The sequence below is a fragment of the Sander vitreus genome, chromosome 15 (assembly GCF_031162955.1).
Source record: "Sander vitreus isolate 19-12246 chromosome 15, sanVit1, whole genome shotgun sequence".
NCBI classification, from domain to species: domain Eukaryota; kingdom Metazoa; phylum Chordata; class Actinopteri; order Perciformes; family Percidae; genus Sander; species Sander vitreus.
In genome coordinates this window covers 10,253,848-10,276,149 of record NC_135869.1, presented here as the reverse complement: position 1 = coordinate 10,276,149, position 22,302 = coordinate 10,253,848, and the positions used below count along the sequence as shown (strand labels likewise).

Below are 22,302 nucleotides of genomic sequence, written 5' to 3'. Positions count from 1 at the left end.
GCCTCTCAGCAGAGAATGTGATGGATGTTCTTCTACCAGGAAGCCGGAGGACACTGACACTGGAATCATGTGTGTCGTGCAGTTACACCGAGGCCCCACATACAGTGAACACATGCTGCTTTTAACAAGTGTATAACAGACTGCAGGCTAAAATTATCATTCACCTAAAAAATAACAAAGTTATAGCCAAGTAAAATGGACCCAATGACAAATTATAGTATTAGAATGGCATGCAATTTGAGTTAAAAAAAACAAACAGTTTTTACCAGCATGTTACAATTATAAGGTGCAGTGCTGGAGGTTAAATGTCTTAACATGAATCCAACATATTATTAGCAAATATAAATCCCCACTGATGATCGGCTTACTATAGGTAGTCACTAAGGTAGCCATTCACAGATACAGTTAATCCTAAGGATTCACTGTGCTACATGTATGTTTACATTAAAACATGATTTATAAAATCAAGCCAACAATTATTTTAATAGCTTAGTATTCTATGCAAAGAAACGGTATGTATAAAGACTTTAGGCCGCCCTACACGTTATTGTAGGCCCAGTTTAATATGAAACTTCATTTTATACATATGTAGTAGGGGGTCCCTGCTCCGTCTCTCTTTCAGTTGGGGTCCTTGGCTTAAAAAATGTTAAAGACCCCTGTTCTAATGGACAGGATTGCTGTTTTTTTTTAAATGTTGTTTTATATCATTTAGGAAGAACCTCTCCAGTATTGAGAATCCTACCACTCTGCCACAGCTTGTGCTTTAACACTTGACATGTCTGTTCTACAGAAAATAGAGGATGAAAACCGTGCTATCTATGCAGGTTTACTGACTTTACTTCATTTATTCATTCAGTCATTTACACATCGATTGGAATTCTGTATTTTAACATCCTGATGAACATGAGGTATGAAAGGTAGACTATGCCCCAACCAAAGTTCCCGTCTTCACGGATGGTCGTACACCCCCTCCCCACACCTTTTCTAGCATACCCCTGCCTTGAGTCAAATATTCAGTCTTCTTTAAAGTATTCATCTCAGAGATTTTTATTTCAATAAATGTGTGTTAATGTAAGTCACTATCGCTGAATGAAATAACAAAAAGGTGAGTGAGCCTGTGGCCCCCTAATTAAAGCCCTTGCATTTTCAGTATTATGAACTAGGTCTCCAACCCTAACCACTGTTTGGATCTCTGGGAAATGTGATCCAAAAACACACCTGCAATTACTGCTTATCGCCATAGGTGCTGCCAAAGAGAACCAAACGGAGATCTTCGAGATTGTAACTTGGAGATCGGTTTTGGTAACAACCAACTAGCTTTTAGAAATAGAATGAGAGTAGAACTGACATTCCCATTCAAATCAACATAGCAGGATGGTCAGAGCGGCGGCCATTTTTATGTGTAGTCTACTGTAGAACCAACCAACTTCCACATAAACTTCCATGTAAACCAACTTGTGGCAAGTCAAGGACTCACTGAGGTGAGATTTTGCTACAAGTAGTAGAAGTACGAAGCATGGAGAGGCATATTTTGTGCACTATGTCTGTTGGCTTGCTGCTAGAGAGGAATTGAGGATTGCTGAGTTTAATTGCTTCATACTTCTATTGATATGTCATCAAACCCTGTTCCTTAAATAATAGGCCAAAACACAGTTCTCAAACTAGTGACTGTGGCTGTGACACACTTTGTAGCCCACCGACGTGTGTTGTTACCATAACAACATACATTTTCTCCTGAGCTAGTCAAATGACCATGGCCGACAGTTCAGTGTCTGTTCTACTCACATTCTTCATTGTTCTAGCCTCTTTAGACACTAAATGTTCCTCTTTCTTCATCAGTCTGCAGAGATGGCTGTTGCTTCTCAGTGGGTTCAGTACTATGGAACTAACTGAAAACCTTTACCTTCACCAGAACACATTTTAATTCACTGTGGATGTAAACAAGAAAAAAGAAAAGTCATTTCATTTGGCTTTAAGTCATTGTGGAACCGTTTAATCACTGTAAATAAATTACATTGTGGTTAAAGTAGCTGGTAGCCTTGCTCATACCAGCAGAATTATTATTGGTGAGTCTTTTTCCTCCTCTTACAAAGTGAATTAAACTGTCTCTCCTTCCTGCCATTGCATCCTTGGCTTTACTGAAGAAAATAAACGTTAAATGATGCGTTGCCCTTCACTCCTGCCACACACCAGCAGTAGGTAGGCTACACCAGTGTCTTTAGAACACACCTTCCTGTGTCATAAAGGAATGCAGAAAGTGTGATAGACAAATGCAGAAGAGCCCAGCAGAGGCTATGAATCATTTCAAATGTAATGCACATCATTTGAAATGATTTATTGATATGATGCTATGTATCACCTGTCACAGTTAATTGACAAGAAATCCAAGTGCTCACATGGTTTTAACAACACGGAGAGAGGATAAAAGGTAAATGATGTAATGCAGAGAAATATTGCAGAAGAAAACATGATGGCAGAGAGTGGAGGGGGCTGAGGAGAAGAGAGAAACAGGCTTCCGCTTGCATAGCAGCAGTTACTCATAAATCTCATGGCTCTCTGTCACTTGGAAACCAATGTCATGGCATGACACCCTGATAGGCAGGACACCCCCCCATGACATCTCGTGATTTAGGAGTAGTTACAAGGTTTATGTTGCACTAAAGCTGTGGGGGCCCAGTTGATTTTAGCCTGTCGTTATCACACTGTAAATCTGGACACTTTAACTGCGCACGCTTTATTAAAGATGATTTATAACATAAATCAGTCATTTGCTTTATGAAATTAACGAATCCAAATGACAAATGCTGCTTCTTAGAGCTGCTGTGGTTTAATAAAGAGAGGAACTAAGAACATTTACTCAAGTACAATTTTGAGGTACTTGTACTTTACTTTAGTATCTCCATTTTCTGCTTTCTACTTCGACTCCACTACAATTCAGAGGGAAGTATTGCACTTTTTACTCCATTACATTTATTTTACAGTCATAGTTATTTACGTTCACATGATAAGCTTCTAAAATACAACACATTGTTAAAGATTAAATCATTGGTTCCCAACATTTTTGACTTATGACCAGTGGTGGAATGTAACTAAGTACATTTACTCAAGTACTGTACTGAAGTACAAATGTGAGGAATTATTAGGGCCCGAGCACGAAAGTGCAAGGCCCCAACGGTGCCTTGCACTGAAAGTACAAAGGAACCTATTGTTTTTCATCAGATTATTTTTCCGAGTCCTTCGTCGCATTTTTGAGGGGGTTAGAATGCACGAAAACTCAAATAAATTTGCACACGTCACAACTGGTGAAAATTGCAACGATTCAAAATAATTACTCATATGCACCACTAGGTGGCGCTATTGCAGAAAAAATAGCCCTATAACTCCCAAGCCGTACATCGCACATTCAAAAACCATATATCTTCGCATTCCCTGGATCCAGCTGAATCTCCTGATATAGGCCCCGCCCATTTCTGCCTAGACTTTTATGCGTGAAAAATCGCAATTTATCGAAAACCTACTTTGCCAAACTCCTCCTAGACCGTGCGACCGATCTGCACGAAACGATCTGCAGGTAGCATCTCCAGATGGACCTGACAAAAAGTTATCCAAAGAATTTTTATAGGATAAAAATTGCACATATTACGCACAAACAAATTTGTGTAGCTAAGTATGAAAACACCAACTTTGCCATATCTCGACCAAAATTATTGCTATCAACGCAAAACTTAAGATTCTTGTTTGCCATGACCCTCTGGAGATGCCCCACACATTTTACGAAAATTGGCCACTAGGGGGCGCTACAAGTACATAATGTTTATAGTTCATGAACGGCTCATCTGATTTTTACAAAATTTTAAGGGTACCATTTAGGGCCACTCATGAGGCCACCGCTACAGTAAGGTACTGATTGGTCAAAGTGGGCGTGGCCTATGGGACCCTAATTGGTTTTAGCCATTGGGCACATTTTTGACGGCCTCAATATATACGAAAACTCACAAAAATTGGCGCCCACATAAACACCTGGGAGCTTTGCGAGACTGTACAGCGATTTGGCCCAAACCTTTAAGTGGGCTCTGTAGCACCCCCTAATGCCTGGAAGGCCTTAACTTGGACATAGTTGCTCCGATCTTCACCATATTTAATGCCCATATTGCTCTAATCATTGCAGACATATTTCCCATTTACCTTCATTAGCTACGCCCAACCGGAAGGCGGCCATTTTTAATAAACGAAAAACCTTTCGTCAAACGGTGTGGGTGTGGCGTGGCGGTCATTTTGAGTGTTTAGCGATGAACGACAAAGTGTCTGTAATTACAGTGTACATTGTCATATCTGCTTGAAATTTCCCACAATCAACAAGAGTCCAGGCCTGAGGACATATACAGGATAAAATTGACTTTTGGTCATAGCGCCCCCTGCTGGCAACAGGAAATCAGCCTTATATGACCAGTGGCGGCGCCAGAGATGCTCTTTTGCTGGTGCTTTGGGGTTGCTGGACGTTTCAGTGAGAGTGCTCTGAAATTTTGAGTTTCCCTTGACACAAATAGGCTAACATTACACACACTCGCGCACCTCCGCCGCGGTTTACTAAGCGAGCGAATGAGAGAGATTGATTTAAAGTTACCGATACAACAGCACTATAGAACTCTGATTAGCCCACCAAACATATTTCAAATACCAGCCAACAAGCCAGTTTCAAACAATCATTACTGCAGCTCTCATACAGTGGCTCAGAAGATTAATGCAGCAGGCCAAATACACCACCCATAGCCAAGCACACACATAAACACACACGCGCATGTATCCTCACACAGTTTTCACACTTGCACGTATGGTCAAAATAATGTAGTCATATCTGTAGTGACTTAATATATCTAAATAAGCCACTGAGGGCGAACGCGTTTTCCGGGCTAAAAATAAACCGATGTCCAGTGCGCTGTATAACTTTAGATTCGGTGATCCATTTATTCACATTTCTGTAAAACACATGTTCACTGTAATGCTCTTCTGCAAGACAGAGATAAGAGTAAAGTTCTTGCATGGACCCCTTTCAGTTGACTCACCCACCGTGGCCTGGCTGTGCGATCCCCTGGTCTAATGTCATGTACAGCAGGGTGACGTTATAAGCATCCCCAGCAGCAATCACAGCCATGGTCAGATCACCTTCCTCCGGTCGCTTTTCTTCATCCCGGTTGTTGACAAGTTCACCATATCTCTCAGTCTCATTTACAGATTTTGATAAAGTCTCCACACCTTGACGTTTAGGGAGTAAAAAACTATCCATTGCTAGCGTTAGACTCACTTCTCTAATCCTAACGGCTCCAAATATTGAGCTCTTCTTCTTTGTGAATACGTTACTGCGGAAGTAAGGTCAAAAGTTCAATGTGTGCTGCACCCTTTGGTCGGTGGGTGGGTTTTTGTTACGTTACACACAAAGCTAACTGGCTATAGTTAGCCTGTATGTATGCTAGCAGAATTAGCTAACGTTGCGTAGCCAGCCAGCAGCTTCAGCAGTAGTTTCGGCGAGCTAACTACGACAGCTAACACATCCACGTGTCTCCATTTCAAACATCACTGCAGATTGACTGCTTTTAGCAGCAGAGGTTGATTGTGAGCGACAATACTGCCAATTGCCGAAGTTGCTGGCTGGCTACGCAACGTTAGCTAATTCCACTAGCATATGTATAAGCTAACTATAGCCAGTTAGCTTTGTTTGTAACGTAACAAAAAACCACTTATCTCGTAGGAGCTAAGCTTAACATTTAATTCAATAAAATTATGGTACAAAAGGAGCACTAACACCACAGGTCTTATGTTGAAAACATGGACGCAGATATAATCAACTCCGAAGGCAGTCTTAATATTTACCTAGCTAGCAGTCTAGGCTAACGCTGTTGCGCTAACGTTAGCAAACGTCGGCGTAGCTAGCTGTCTAAACTTGTGAAAAGCCCCCGTCCATGCTGTGTTTCACTTTCCCTCAGATATTATTATACACATAATAAAGACACATGGACTCAGTCGAGACCAAAAGCCATATTTTGCAAGACCATTGGCACAGACCATGACCATAGACAGTGAACAGAGACGGGTCTTTCGTCTGTCGTCTCCCCAACGTGACGTAATGCAATGCATTGTGGGGGAAAGGAGAATCATTGCAAACCGCTGTAAAATAGTACTACTTTTGCGTATTTTATTCCGTTTTGTGATATCCATTGTATTTGATGTTGTTGGGTAACAGTTTAAATGTTTATTACCAACAAGTAAATTGCGTAAATTCGTTAGAAAATAAACCCTGCAAGATGGGCTTTAAGGTAGAGTCTTATGTGAGTTATCAATGAACTCAGCAGAGACTTCCTTTTTTATTGGTAAAGGTTTGCCCCAACCCCTATGCTTTGGCCACGCCCCCTGTCACAGCTAATGAACTGTATGACGTAGAGTCTTGAGTGAGGTATCATTGAACTCAGCAGAGAGTTACCTTTTCATTGGTGTTGATTTGCAGTGTCTGAGCGCAAAAGTCCCCAACGTCTCCTCCCAGGCAGCGCGGCAATGGTTATGTTTAGGGTTAAGGTTAGGGTTAGCTGCCTGGAAGGCACCGTTGGAGGCAAAAAACTCCATTGAGCGCCGCACAAATGCACGGTCGTAAGGAGCGGCGACTGCCAGTGCCAGAGGCACAAGGGCCCGTCCATCGCTGCTTGCAGCTTTAATACTTTACTTGAGTCTTTTCTTTTCATGCCACTTTTCTACTTCTCCATTTCAGAAAGAAATATTGTTTTCTTTTTACTCCACTACATTAATCTGACAGCTTTAGTTACTAGTTACTTTACAAATTAAGATTTTTGCACACAAAACACATGTAGTTTATAAAATATGATGTTTTAATATAAATTAAACTACCCAATAATATACAAGCCTACAAGTCCAGCTGAAAAGATTAGACGATTAATCACTTAATTGATTGACAGAACTGTTTGGATCGTTTCCAGTTTCTAAAATGTGAGGATTTTTCTACACCTAGTACTTTTACTTGTAATACTTTAACTACATTTTCCTGATGATACTTACATACTTTTACTTAAGTAACATTTTCAATGCAGGACTTTTACTTGTAAAGGAGTATTTTTACAGTATGGTATTAGTACTTTTTACTTAAGTAAAGGATCTGAATACTTCTTCCATCGCTGCTTGTGATACTTTACAAGAAGTAAGTCTAGTTGTGTCTCCTTGGCACATTTCACCTTTCCCCTCTATACTTCTGCATTTAGAGGCCCATAAATGACAAATTATTGTTTAAATGTTATTTTCTTCCTTTCTCTCCCATTAATCATCTCACAACCCCTCAGATATATCTGGTGACTCTTTGGAGGGGCCCAACCCCTAGGTTGGGAACCACTGGACTAAACTAACTGTATGTAAAATGATTGAAACTAGCTCAACCTCGAGCAGCAACAACAATAAAAGGCTGCTGTGTAATAATATATATCAGTTAGGGACCGTTCGGTATTTATGGAATGGACCACCGGAGGAAAATAGGGGAGGGTCGTTTCTTTTTATTCTTTGCTGAGGGGAGGATCATCCAACATTTTTCAGTCCGGGGGGGGGGATCACCCAACTTTTGTATTCATGAAACAGCAAAAATTCAAAGTGGTTTGTTTGGTGCATATTTTTCCATGTAGCTCCATGTAGCTCTCTCAGTCTCTGCCCTCCTTCGCTACCAAATGGGTCTGACCCATGAGTTTGAGAGCAGCAGGACGCAAAAAACGAAAATGACTGTTGTACTATGTCTGGACATCTTACCGTGCCAAGGCTGCAATAAAGGTTTCCTAAATGCCACATTTGATGTCAGCTTACTAATTGATTGCGGGTTTTGTGTAGCTTTGGACTTGTATACGTTTATTCCACTTTGTTTAAACGGCGAAGTGGAGGAAGCCTAGTGACGAGTCCCAACCAGTTTGTGTGTTGAATATTACCCAGAGTGCTTTGCTGAATGGTCTCAATATTTTATTGTTTTATTTCATGTGAATACTAGTTTACTAGAGGAGTAACTTAGTATTTGAAGTAATGCAGTAATGCAGGAATTGTATTATTGTATTATAGGAATTATTTTGTTTCCACAACAATGTTAGTGAGTAAATCTACTGAAATGGCCACCACACCATAACAGAGGAGTGTGATGCGTCAGATCAGAATGTAGAGGTTTAGTCTAGTACATTATAGCTGTAAAAAAAACAAAAAACAAAGGAATGCTTTATGTATTTGCTTAAAAGCAAACCAGAACAGAATGTATTGATAAATTGTTAGTTGAGGATAATTTTTTTTTTCCAAATTGTTTTGGAGGGGGTCATTGAAATTATTTTACTGGCAACGGGAGGGTCAAGTCTTTTTTGGCTAAAGGTCTCAAAACTCCTCCAGTGGCCCCTTAAATAAATTATGAACAGTCCCTTATGGAACATTTTTATTGCAGTTATTTTTACTTTTAATAAAGTACATTTAGTTGAAATACTTTTACTTGATTTTAGATACAGGACTTTTACTTGTAATATAAAAATGTTTACATTGCTGCATGGGTTCTTTTACTGAAGTAAAGGATCTGAATTCTTCCACCACTGCATTGTTCACAATAAGTAAAAAACAACAGTTGTTTCCAAGACTTGAGTCACTCTGGAATAAATGTCAGAATGTGACTTTAGGCAGCTTTTCATTTTTGATCCCAACTTTGTATGTTTTGGTTATTGCCCAGTTTGAGTTGTAGTGGTGTGTGTATTTTGCATTTGGTTTTATTGATCGATGTGTTGCATGTTTTAATAGTTATTATTTGCATGGTTTTGTGGATTTGCTGTATTTTCTTAATGTTTGTTGGACTGGGAATCAAGGTTATGAGGATCAGCTGTGATTACCTGGACCGCACCCCCTCTACAGCTCAGGATTGGCCACAGGACAGTATGATGTGTTTGTTAAAGATGGATGTGAAACAGGTGCAGAGGAGAGGGAGGACAAAGAAAAAGAATCACGGGTGTGACCGGCTGGAGAACAGTTTTGTTTTTAGTATTTTTTATGCTGTGCAGAAGTAACCTGTTTTATTTCAAATCAAGTATTTAAGAATCATCCTGTGGAACGTTCGAACAGTGGAAACACTTTTTTGTTGGTATAAGAGGACCTAACACAACCGTGTGACATAAACACACTCCACAGTGTTCATACTGAGAGCCACTGAATAGGACAAAAACAGTGAGAGGGGAGTGAGAAGGAGGAAGCACCTGCCTTGTCAATCAGAGGAGAGCCCAGCAAACTCTAAGGAGAAGTCCCTGAAAAGCATCACAGCAGGCCTTCACGGATTACAGACTCACACCTATTGTATCCCCCACGACCAATCATGCTATACATGTCACCATAGCACCACCATGTTAACATGTAATGAAGTAACACAATAGGACATCTGATGGCCAAACTGGGAGGTAATGTACACTGGAATATTACATAGAGATAGTTGACTGTATAATGATATGCATAGCGCCCCTAAACACATCCAAAGGTCAGGCTACAATACTATTTAAGCCCTCTCACTGACAGCAGTAAGCAGCAGGTGTTGAAATGTGTTTCATGCCTCACACAGAGCATATCTGGTATTATAAGAGCCAACGCTAAGCAGGTAGTTACACTTCATTGAAATTCTTCTTCTAATAGCAGTGAGACAGTGTCTCGTGACAGCCAGTTATTTTTCTATTAACTTGTATCAATTAAGACGCGCCAGTAAAGGAAATCGTCCAAACGTTATCTGATTCTTTATTGCTTTTCATTTGGTGAACATGTATTACTGCCTGTGGTTGCTAATAACAAGGGAACGAGACATTTATTCAAGTACCGTACTTGAGTACAATGTTGACATATTTGTACATTATTTGAGCACTTCCGCTTTTTATTTCTGCTCCACTCTGACTATAGGCAAGGTAAGACAGCTATGTTTGTCTAGCACATTTCAACAGGCAATTCAAAGTGCTTTACATAAAACATCAAAGAGTGGTTAAAAACAATAATAAATGTCAAATTATTGTTTAAATGTTATTTTCTTCCTTTCTCTCCCATTAATCATCTCACAACCCCTCAGATATATCTGGTGACTCTTTGGAGGGGCCCCAACCCCTAGGTTGGGAACCACTGGACTAAACTAACTGTATGTAAAATGATTGGAACTAGGTCCACCTCGAGCAGCAACAACTATAAAAGGCTGCTGTGTAATAATATATATCAGTTAGGGGACATTTTACTGTAAAACAAGTATAAATACAGGACTTTTACTTGTGATATAACATTTTTTTACATTGCTGCATGGGTTCTTTTACTGAAGTAAAGGATCACATTTCAGCAGCAAGCAATTCAAAGTGCTTTACATAGAACATCAAAGAGTGGTTAAAAACAATTAAAATCATGTGTTAAAGGGAATATAAAAACAGCTAAAAAAGAATAAGACAGGTATGAAATACAAGAATAAATGTTACAGTGTGCTATACCAAACAGTATATAAAGTAGTTACAATTAAACAACCACCTACAACATTAAAATGCAACTTACAGATCATACTTATGTTGTCACAAAGTCCACTTCAGTTGTCTGATCTCTGTTCCTCCTGGTAGTAATCCAATAATATAAATGATGTAATACGAAAGTTTGAAAGGTTTCATTCTGGTTCATGAATACTGTCAGGGTTTTGGTATTGTTCTGTCTTATTGTGGTAGTCTTGTTTTTCTGTTATGTTCTGTTTCCTGTTTTTATTTTGTAGTCTGTCTTGTCTCCCTTGTCTTGTCTAGCTTTCTTCCTGTCTTTGTTTGTTTCCCGCCTTTTTGATTGTTCGGCCGACCCTGATTTGTTTCACCTGTTGTGTCACCTGTCCAGTGTTAGTCCTCGTTACCTGGTGTATTTAGTTCCTGTTCTGTGTTTGTCTCTTGTTGGATCATTGTATTTTGTTGCGTTCTGTTTGTGTATGTCGGATTCTGTGTTTCGTTTGTTTCCTGCCTGGCTACCTTCCGGAGGACATTTTGTGTAAGACTGTTTTTGTTTTAATAAATTACTTCCAAACTGCATTTGGGTCCAAGCCTCGCCACACACTTGACAGATCGTGACAAATACTTTTACTTTTGAGTTCCTTTATTGATAATACTTTTAGATCCATTTCATTGAGAGCGAGAGAAATGTCATCAACACCACCTGATAGCAGATGTTTAACATCCAAAAGAGTTGTTTTATGTCTGATTACCTGGGGTTCTGTTTTCCATTTTATCCTTAAGGCCTAACTGTGTTTTTCTTAGGTTTGCAATTGTTTAAGTAATTGCAAATTCATGCTTTTGTTGGACATTTGATTATATTTTTGAATGTGGTGCACACACGATATGGATCGTGTAGTAAGCAGTCCAACCAGATCTTGCTACAATCTCTCTTATCCAATCATATCCTTGCCGTCATCCTTTAAAATCAGTTCTCCTCACCGCTGCTGTCAGTTGTTATTTCCGCACAGACTGATGCCCTCCTCCATCCTTTCACCTCCAGTCTTCATCATATCAGCGACCAGTGCTGCTCCACATTCCATCATCCAGGTCTTCAGGAACTCTCTTCAACCCTCACCCCCCACTATGTCTAGACCCCAGGGGGAAATATCCTGAACTAATCACTACCCCCCTAGATCTATCAAGTCACGATGGGGGTCTAACCGCCATAAGACTCTTCTCTAATTTGTTTTGTCATGCAGTTGAATAAAAATTGATTGTTCACTCTAAATGAATGTCCTGAATTAAACGCATACAAAGGAAAGAATAGTGAACCACAACAATGCATTATAAGACATAAATTAAACTATTGACATGTATAACTGTTTTCCAACAAGATTTAAGAATTGCTCTTTTTTTTTTTTAATGCAAGTATGAAATGTGGGATGTGAAAGCCAAAATAATGACGTGCTCATTAAAAATGAATCTGTGCTCAATTAAAAAGTAGTTACTTGAGATGACTGAAAATGTCAGCAACATCTGCGCACACAGACTGGTTACAGGCTGTTATTTTCATGCTCTGACCACACCAGCACTTCGGTACACTTTGCCTCAACTTCTCTGCCAGAGTGCACTCCCAGCACTTGCTGATTGATGGGATCTGAGATTGACGACAGCTCTCTGGTGTGTAGCTAGTCGCCATCTTAAATACTGACCGCGCTCCCCACACAGACACAAACACCTATAGCTTGTGTCAGGGTCACTTTAAGCTGCGGTTTTAAAATCAGTGGCCGTTCATTCTTGGAGAGGGTCGTCAAGTACATGTACTGCACATATGTGAATTCAGTCGCCAAAATGTATGAATTTAAATATTCCACGCATGTGGGCACCAACTTCGACCCCCCCAATGCCTGCAAAATCATCTTTCCCTTAATGACTCAAATTAGTTTGTCATTTCACATGAATGTGTTGCTCAGATCTGGGGTGTGTGCATCAGGCACATGCTCAGTCCATGTGTATGCAAATGAGCATGCATACTTGGGATATACCGGGTATTTGCTTGTCTCCAACTATCTGATCCTTAGAAAGGAACTGGAGTGTTATGTGACAGGACCATCCCTTTGGGTGGCCGTTGCATCCAACCAAAACATATGTAAACCCCCGCCCCCCCCCCCGGGTTAGAGAGAGTCCATAAGAGAGAGCCTCCAGAGACGCACAGGCACACTATCACCTCCCCGTTTGATGCCAATCAGACCCGTGATCACCAAGGGAATCATGCCTGTGCCCAAGAAAGCAGGTAAGAAACCACTCACCTGAGTCTCTATGGGGACCTGTTACATATGACCATTGCATCATGTGCCATGAGAGTGAAAGCATCACCTGTTTGTCATTTATCATTGAAACTATACTATAATTTTCCTTTGCTACTATATTAAACAAAGTACAGCTAAGTTGTACTGATATTTCTTGGCAAATATAGAAGTACAAATCTATTACACTTTGTTAAAATTTAAAGATATATGTGTTGTTTTTTTATAATTCTGTGATTCAAATTTGGCAATTTCAATCTGAGAAAAATAAGTGCTATTTTCTGCCTTTGATTGCTCAGCACCATGTGGCCTCTAAACTTAGCTCAGTTTTTAATTTTAGTCGCCTTTCAGAGCTTTTTCTCCTTTTCTTCTGCACTGAAATGCATTTACAAATTAGAACTCTTTTCTCACTATTAGCAGCATTAAAGCATTAGGGTTTTGATATTCAAAATCACAATCATTATTTATTTTGTTCTCTATTTTGTCCAAATGTCACATTAAGATCACATCAATCGTGCAATAACTACAGGGCGCAGAGACGTACCATACTGTTATTTTAGCCATTTTTACTGTATTTAAAGTGTGTCACCACTTAAGCAGATACAAGTGATGTATTGCTTGTCACATTGTTTTATAATCAATTTATTCTATGTTACACGTCGTTGATTTGATGTTTTTAAGTTACCTCATGCTGACCATCTCTGTAAGTCAGCACCGAGCCAAACATCTGTCCTCACCTTGGATTCTGCCAGTTTTCTCTGGATCATTACTCATGTCAACAAAGTGCATGACTGATCATCTCCCGGGGTGGTTATGGTTTCTTCTGCACTTGTGCCGTCGCTTACGGAATTCCTCTTAATGTCAAAGCCAGCTGCAGTTTCAGAGCTCGGATTTCTGTCTGTCCACTCAACATGACACACCTGCCTCAGCTCTGTCACTACTGCAGGTAGTTCTTCATATGAACATCTATCATCCCTCTCCTGCTTCTTTTGGATATTTCTAATCTACGCTCAGTATTTCCTATTCCATAAAAGCTTCTACAACTCAGACCCCCCTCCCCCCATTCCCAGCCCAAATTATATTAATCCCTCGTCTGGCAGTCACAGTAATGAAGTGTGAAATGCTGCACAGCAATTCAAGTCACAAAATGCAAAAGCCCTGGCTGTTTGATTCCGCCATTATGTAACATACGGCACTGGTCCTCTGCACTTTGATGTCTCAAAAGTTTACTCTGTCACCATAACTGAAAGATAGTCTAATAAACTAATGTGATTAGCTAGTTGCACAAAATACACTAAACATTATTGAATAACGTTAATTTAATGTGGCGACTCTGTGCAGAAGCCCACAGGAGAGTTCACATTTTATAAATCGTACCAGGCCCTTTAAAAGGCTTTTCCTCTTGAATTCTTCCTTTTGCCAAGAATCCTTCATCCATCGGTCTATCTATGTGTTTTATTCCCTTCCCATCTACAACCTCAAATGTGCGCAGGGCTTCCAGCCAGGGAATCCTGACAGGAACCAGAGGGATGAGCCTGGGCCTATGCCAACTGTGCTCATCTCTCCCCCTCCACCTCCTCTCACTGTCTTTTGATCTTGCTGTCTCAGTGGGATGTTTCGAACCTGATCTGCAGATACTGTAGCTCTGTCCCACTGTGTGTGGAATCTGGGAAGGGAAAAAGTCTTAAATGGCCATCCAAAACAAACAGATCCAACGTTGACCTTTCAACAGGGTACTGCTGAGCTGTTGACTCCTTCAAACATGTGCTCAGGAGGACAAAACTCATGTTTTGTGTCTTGTCATTGGTGTGATTCCATACCAAAATCTAACCCACTTTCCTCCTTTTGAAATTAAACACAACTCAAGCTCAGTTACTTGACAGTTTTTGCTCAAACTCCAACAGCTTCATCACAAAAATGCATCCAATATTCCTGACTTGATTCATGAGGTGTGTTTTTTATGGTCCATCTGCCCTGACATATTTCAATGCCTCACACTTCACTCTTGCATCCCCATCCGTCTACTCCATGTCTCTATTGCAGTGATGTCAAGTCATCAATCTTTTTGACTCTTCTGTTTATCTCTGCGGGGCTTTCCTGTTGATCCCACTGAGCGTGGACCGAGGTTTAACCTCCACAGAGCAGCCGCAGAGCTCGCATATTCTCCAATCACCCACCACGCTTACTGCCAGCCTGATAGCTCACTCCGAGGTTACCCGAGGTGTTCGCCTCATTTCCCTTCAAAAAACATCCTAAAGATTTGAAGATGATATATAATATGTCTGTCTTCTAATCTATCCTCAGTAATTCCTCTTAATGCCTGGCTGAAACCAGCACTATTCCACAAGGCTTTTCTTTCATCGCGTCTCACCTGCTGTGCTCCTTAATGCACATGCTCAGAGAAGGAAGGGGAAGAAAGACAAATGAAGTGATCTGTCACCAGCGTCTTTTCTGCTCCACCAATTTCAAAAAGACGACCACGTGACCTTCACTCTACCCCTCTCTGTCCTGCCAAATCTGTCCTCCTCACACAGCTCGAGCAGGCTTGTTGCTGAAGTCTGTAAGGACACAGGAACAATATCCAAACTCAAATCTGCTCAAATCAGTAGGGTCCAATTAATATTCCTGCATGCCCAGTCAATTATCAAATTGCCAGGTCTTAGTGGCTTCAGTCAGGTAATTGTGTTTGACATAATGGTCTCCTGCACAACAGTAATACTGTATATATTTAGATTTTCAATCACAGCACAGTATTTAAGACTCTAAAGGAGGAGCCAAGGATCTCTGCCTTCAAAGCCAACAGTTTGAAAGTTGGCCCTCTCACAACACATTAGCCACACAGCAGGCCATCACAATTCAGGGAAGGCAATGCCACCCCTTCAATCACATCCGATGACTGCAGATGTTATACCAGACTCCAAGTTTATCCTCCTGGTCGTAATGTTGCTGCCATCCCCAGCGTAGGGGCCATGCAGGTCAGGGAGGTTATGTTTCCTCGGGCTCAGACATGTTCAGGCACATGAGCACAAGCAGTGCTGTGATCAAAGGCCAGCCGTCACGTTTAAAAAGTGCATTCAGTGCAATAACATCCATATTAATAATCCAATAGCACCATATAAAGGCCACACTTTACATACTGCATGTAAACACCTTAACATAAAGATGTCACATAACACTAAAAAAAAAAGAACAAAAAAAATGCAGAAACACAAAATACATTAAATAATAATAATAAAACTGCTTTCACATAAATGCATTAGTAATGATAATTAAATTGTAATAACATTTTTTAGTACATTTTACTAATAACACTTGTGTACTTTTACTTATGTAACATTTACAATTTACAATTACAGCTTTTAATTGTAACAGATTATTTTTACAATGTGGTAGTTCAGTTTTACTGAAGTAAATTATCTGAATGCTTCCTCCACAGTCAGATGAAGGTAAATGGAGTAGGCATGCCCATTAATACACTTGGCTTGCTTCTAAAGCTTTAAAGTTACTGTGATGTGTTCAGTATAAACTGCAAGATGTTTTTTGGTGTTTTACAAGAACATAGTAAAAATGATCTTCCCTCCATTATGTTGATCTATAAATTCAACTTTAATGTCTATTTCTTTATCTCCCTTCTGTTAGGGATATGGTTTTCTGTAGGGGACCATATTACTGCCAGTTCTCTGCAGCATGTAATTGCTTTGATTGGACTGTACAATAATATGGATTTTCACAAAAATGTAAATGTTGTGTAGTGGTTGGTGTTGCAGGGTTATCGTAGGTCATATAGCTTTTTAAAGTCTGTGATTTTTTCTTCCCATCTGCTCTTCCTGAGAGGACGAAAAGCTTTATATGATGGTATTTTATCCTGATTATCATTTGCTTCCATTCTGCTCAAACTGTAGTTACCAAATCACTAGTCTCGCATTGCCAGACCTTCCTCCACAGCGCTGCGGAGGAGGGTCTGGCGAGTCCACACAGCATTCCGGGATGGGAGAAAAACGTGCTCTAGTTTATTGGCATTTCTTTAAACCAATCACAATCCCCTTGTGCGGTACTAAGCTCTGCACGGAGCCGCTGCAAAATAGCCTCTGGAAGGAATTTGTTTTGGTGGAAGGTGTACGTTCAAAGGTTGTTTTAGTCGTGCAACAGAAAACTCAGATTGGACAATAAGTCTATCTAGCTGTCTGGATTTACCCTGCAGAGATCTGAGGAGCAGTTAACCATAGTCCTCAGAAATCCACCGGAAAGACATGCATCCTGCGGAATTTCCTGCGGCACCGGAGCAATCCTGGTAGTGGAACATTGTGGATATAGACTACCAAATCACTGACAAAGCAAACTGTAAGCAACCATAGTTATTGTTCCATTAACAACCCTGAACCATGTGGCAGTCCAGCATTGCGCCAGCAAATGGCCCAAACACTTTTTAAACCCCCAAATCATTATATACATTTCAAAGTTCAGAAATATATCAATTCTGTCCAACTGAAGTAGAGAGACGTGTATAAAATGACAAGCAAATGTAGAATATTCATATTTGCTGTTGTGATGTAGCCATAAAAATATGCAATTTTTGGTTCAAATATTTCTCTCAACTGAATCGACACATATCTTCAATGAGACTTTAATGAGTTTGAACATGCTGATACAGAATATATGTGTGGAATGTTCTCGAACTTAGTGGGAAAATGCTATTTTTAACATTAAAGGGAAAACGTATGGGAAACACTGGAGGTAAATACGTCACATAAAGCCTGTTACTACACAGCCATGAGCTATATGAAAATCATACTTTCAAACGCCCTTATATGGAATCAGGAAAATTGAGGCTGTTCTGTCTAATTTGGGCAAAGGACACTTGAAATGTGCTAATGTGGTGATGTAACGGTCTGATATGTGAGTAAGAACGATGAGGTCTGTGTGAAATGTGAGGAACAGTAACTTGAGCACGGATGACTTACGTACGCAGAGGGGGGACAGATGAAATGACTGGCCAGGATTGGATAGCAGTTCTCTCCGAATGTCAAAAGACTCACACACTGAAGGAGGAATAAACGAACAGAGATTATACACCAGCCCACAACATGACAAACAGCATGTAACAGCATCATTCTTAGAATGGGACACCCTGCTGTCAGTGGCCATGATGTGTGTCCTCAGATGTATGCGCTGGCCTTCGGATTCCTTATGTTAAAATCTAAAACCTAAATGAATCAGTGCTGAGCCGACATAGCACACATAAGTCTGGGTAATCTACTGTATGTTGAGAGTAGCAGGTGATTTACTGTCAATGCCTGACAGAAGCCTTATTGATGAAGGGAGAGGCTACAGAGGAAAATGGGAAGGTTTAAAGTAGCTGGCTACAGTTTCTTTTGTCGATGCCACCCTGAAGTCGGTGGCATTGAGAAGAACCTGTAACCTGTAAGAAGAGGCCATGAAACATATTCTATGTATATAGTGGTGGAAGAAGTACTCAGATCCTTGAGGACCCACAGAATGTTTTCTTTTTATACCCATATGAGCTTTATTCTATCGATGTGTTCTAGAGTGTGGTCTAGACCTACTCTATCTGTAAAGTGTCCTGAGATACCTTCTGCTATGATTTGACACTATAAATAAATTTGAATTGATTTAAATTTAAATTGTTCTCTGTTCTGAAACAGAAAATGTAACCATATATTCAGAACACACTCCTTGTGTCATCTAAAACATCTTTCCCAATTAATTGTCTATAGAGCAGTTTGAGTTTTAGCACTCTAGTTTTGGATTTGGGAGAGTTGTTCATGTTCACTAAATGTTGGACTGTCTAAGACCATAGCAATAACATGTTACCCTTTAAGTAAAAGTTAACATCTAAAAACACCTTGTTACAAATAAAAGTCCTGCATTAACATGTTACTTTAGGGATATTTTGCTGATTTGAATCCAGCTCTGTGTCATGGCAGTGTGTGCAGATGAACAGCAGAGGATGAATGAGCTCCCAGCTGAGCAGCTCTCAGCAGACCTCTGTGATGCGTTTTGCATTATTCTGCGGAGCTCGTCCGAGCGCTGTGCACTGGCATCACGGAGGGAAGTTAAACACCTTTCATCTGCACACACTGCCCACACAAAGATGGCACAGACCTGGATAAAAATAGGCAAAGTATCCCTTAAGTAAAACTGCAGAAGTATCAAAAGTAGAAGCACTTGTAATGCAGAACACTCCTGTAAGAGTAGTAATAGTAGTAGTAATGTTGTACATTGTCAATGTGTAGCCAATTTTAGATAACTTATGCACGACTGGTGAGTTTATAAGTAAAGCACTGTATCATATTTTATAAGCTCCATATATGATTTGTTTGTAAGAAGTTTTTCTGCAAAGTACCTAAAGCTATCAAATAAATGTAGTGGAGTAAAAAGTTTCTTTTCTCTCTGAAATTGACGTAAGTATACAGTAGAAATATCTCAGAATTGTGCTTAAGCACAGTACTTGAGTAAACATACTTAGTTACTTTTCACCACTGTATATATATATATATATATATATAGTATGTCTTTGTCTTATACATTATATTATTGCAGTGAAATGACAGACTACCTTTTTCTTTTGCAGGAAGAAAAAACAGTGCTGGGGAAGGTAAAGACCTATACATGCTGTATTACTGTTGGGAAGTCTCATTCATTAAATTAAATAGATGGTGCTAATTCTCTGGTTATCTCTCCCGTCTGTCACCTCAGTGAAGCCACTGCCATATGAGCCAAATATCCCTGAACCCACCACCAGAGCTGACTTCATGAAATGTGAGGCTTTTTTTAATTTGTTTAAATGTCTCACGTAAAAGAAAAAGAAAACAGTTTTGACACAAATTAATGCAACACGATATAAGTTCAAACTATAAATGGAAACTTGAGTGTGGAGTCTTTTAGTGTGCAAAGATAAATATACATTAAGCAAAATTCATTAAAACAATTTAGAAAGTAAACATTTAAATTCCGGTTTAAAGCCACAATTAATAAAAAGATAAATAAAACAATTAAATACAAATTGAGATAACTGTAATATCCCTTTTGTTTCTTGGGTCACTTAAACACAAATTGAAGAAGCCTAGTTAAATGTAAATATAATGTTCAATATATCTATTTATTATATATAAATATATAATTAACCAGTAAATAACATAACAATAATATTATCTATGATAATTAGACGACATGCTACAGAAGTGTGTTTTGGACTAAACTTCTTTTTCTTTTTAGAATAAATACATTAAGGCAGAATAAAAGTCTGCAGGATGATTAGTACAGTACATATTTTTGTAAATAACAAAGACATGAACACTGTGATACCTGTAACAAAGCAAACGTCACCAATACCACTAATTAATCTGTCTTCAATCAGTTTGGTCATACAGCGCTATGATGATAAGTCTGGCAATGCGAGACTACTACACTGAATTTTCAATGTATTCCTTTTTTACTTGATTATTCCCATCCTTTTGGCTTTCTACTCTTCAGATCCCATCCTCATGTAAACAATTTCTTCACTTTTAGTCTCCCATTTTCTGCTTGCTTTTCTCTTAGATTGGCTCCCGCTCACTCTGGATGATAAAACTGCACAGAAACTGTTGTGGATTTCAGAAGGTGGGTCGAAAGTGGCCCGTACGTCAGACGCTGTCTGCCCATATCCCAACAGGCCTGAGAGATATGAACACTCACCACAGGTAGGCCTGGCCTGAGTTTGGGGAGTAATCACAACTACAGTGTTGCTGTCACTGTCTTGATCGTATAAAAAAGTTATCTTTGTTGTATGTGTATTTCTTTTAAGTCACACAAAACAAAACAGCACAATTAATTTTACTTTAAATTTAGCTAAACACAATAGACTATTCAAGCATGAGAAACTCCTTCAGTGGTGGAAGAAGTACTCAGGTCCTTAAAGTACCAATACAATCATGTAAAAAAAAAAATAATACTCCCATTACAATAGTGACTACACCTGTTAAATAAGTGAAGTACAGTATTTCCCTTTGATATGTACTGGAGTAGAAGTAAAAAGTATCGTAAAATGGAAATACTCAAGTAAAGGATCTCAAAATGGTACTTAATTACAGTACTTTCCACCACTGGTCTCCTTATAAATACTTTTGGTATGGGTTTGGGTCGTTTCCTGCAGTTATTTGAGAATACATTTTCACTCCTCAACAATCTGCATTACACCTCAATGCAGATGTTTGGCATCCCATTACCAGTGGTGGAAGAAGTATTCAGATCCTTTACTTAAGTAAAAAGTACTAATACCACACTGTAAAAATACTCTATTACAAGTAAACGTCCCGCATTGAAAATGTTACTCAAGTCAAAGTATGTATCTTCAGGAAAATGTACTTGAAGTATTAAAAGTAAAAGTAGGCTACCTAATGTAGAAAACTCCTCACATTTTAGAAACTGGAAACGATCCAAACTGTTCTGTCAAGTGTTTAATCGGCTCATCATTTCAGCTGGACCTGTAGGCCGTTCTATTGTTGGGTAGTTTAATTTATAATAAAACCTTGAATTGTATAAACTACATGTGTTTTGTGTGCAAAAATATTAATTTGTAAAGTAACTAAAGCTGATTAATGTAGTGGAGTAAAAAGTACAATATTTCTCTCTGAAATGGAGAAGTAGAAAGTGGCATGAAAAGAAAAGACTCAAGTAAAGTACAAGTACCTCACATTTGTACTTAAGTACAGTAGTGGAGTAAATATACTTAGTTACATTCCACCACTGCACATTACTAATTAATACCGACTACTTCATCAATACATCGTTTTGGCTGTAAAATATACTAAACTATATTTAGTGTACTATCATATTTGCATACAAGGAAAAGCAACCAACCCTCACATTTTAGAAGATGGAACAAGGGAATCTTTTGCCTGAAAAATAATCAATCAATCATTTTAGCTGCAGATTAATTTCATGTCATCAATCAGTAATCAATAAATCCACTTGTGTGCCTCCTCCCTTCTTTAGGTGCTGTGTAAGGAGGCTGTGATGGGCTACCGGGGGTACTGGGAGGTGGACTACGATGGCTGGGTGGTGGTCGGGGTGGTCTTGGAGAGCGCACCCAGGAAGGGGAACGAAGGGCGCGGACCCTGCGGCCTCGGGGAGAACAGTGGCTCCTGGGGCGCAGGCTGGTCTGGCTCCTGCTACCAAGTCTGGCACAACAGCGAGAACGTGGACGTCCAGCTCCCCCTGTCCTCCACTATGGGCATCTACGTGGACCAGCCCGCTGGCATCATCAAGTTCCTCTCGGTGGAGGGAGAGGACACGAAGGAGGTGCGGCTGATTCACAAGTTCAAAGCAAACACCCAGGAGAAGATTTTCCCCGGGTTCTGGGTTGGCACAAATTCCTACTGCATTATTCGGAAAAAGGATCAGTGACAAAGTGGAGGGTTGAGCATGCGGGGAGAGGGGGGAGGGGGGGTATAGTGTAAATCTAAGGTGTTAGGGAGCGGGACTTGGGAGTTGGAGAGCTTGTGATGTTTGGGGATTGG

At 39.7% G+C, this 22,302-nt stretch overlaps 1 protein-coding gene across 1 annotated transcript; it reads left to right on the top strand.

The window, feature by feature from the left end:
• The first annotated feature begins 12,716 nt into the window (after positions 1–12,716).
• LOC144530014 (tripartite motif-containing protein 16) lies at positions 12,717–22,189 on the top strand. Its single transcript, XM_078269415.1, has 4 exons — positions 12,717–12,774; positions 19,502–19,564; positions 20,345–20,484; positions 21,779–22,189. The coding sequence occupies exons 1-4, from the start codon at positions 12,717–12,719 to the stop codon at positions 22,187–22,189; spliced, it is 672 nt and encodes a 223-aa protein (XP_078125541.1).
• The last annotated feature ends 113 nt before the right edge of the window (positions 22,190–22,302 follow it).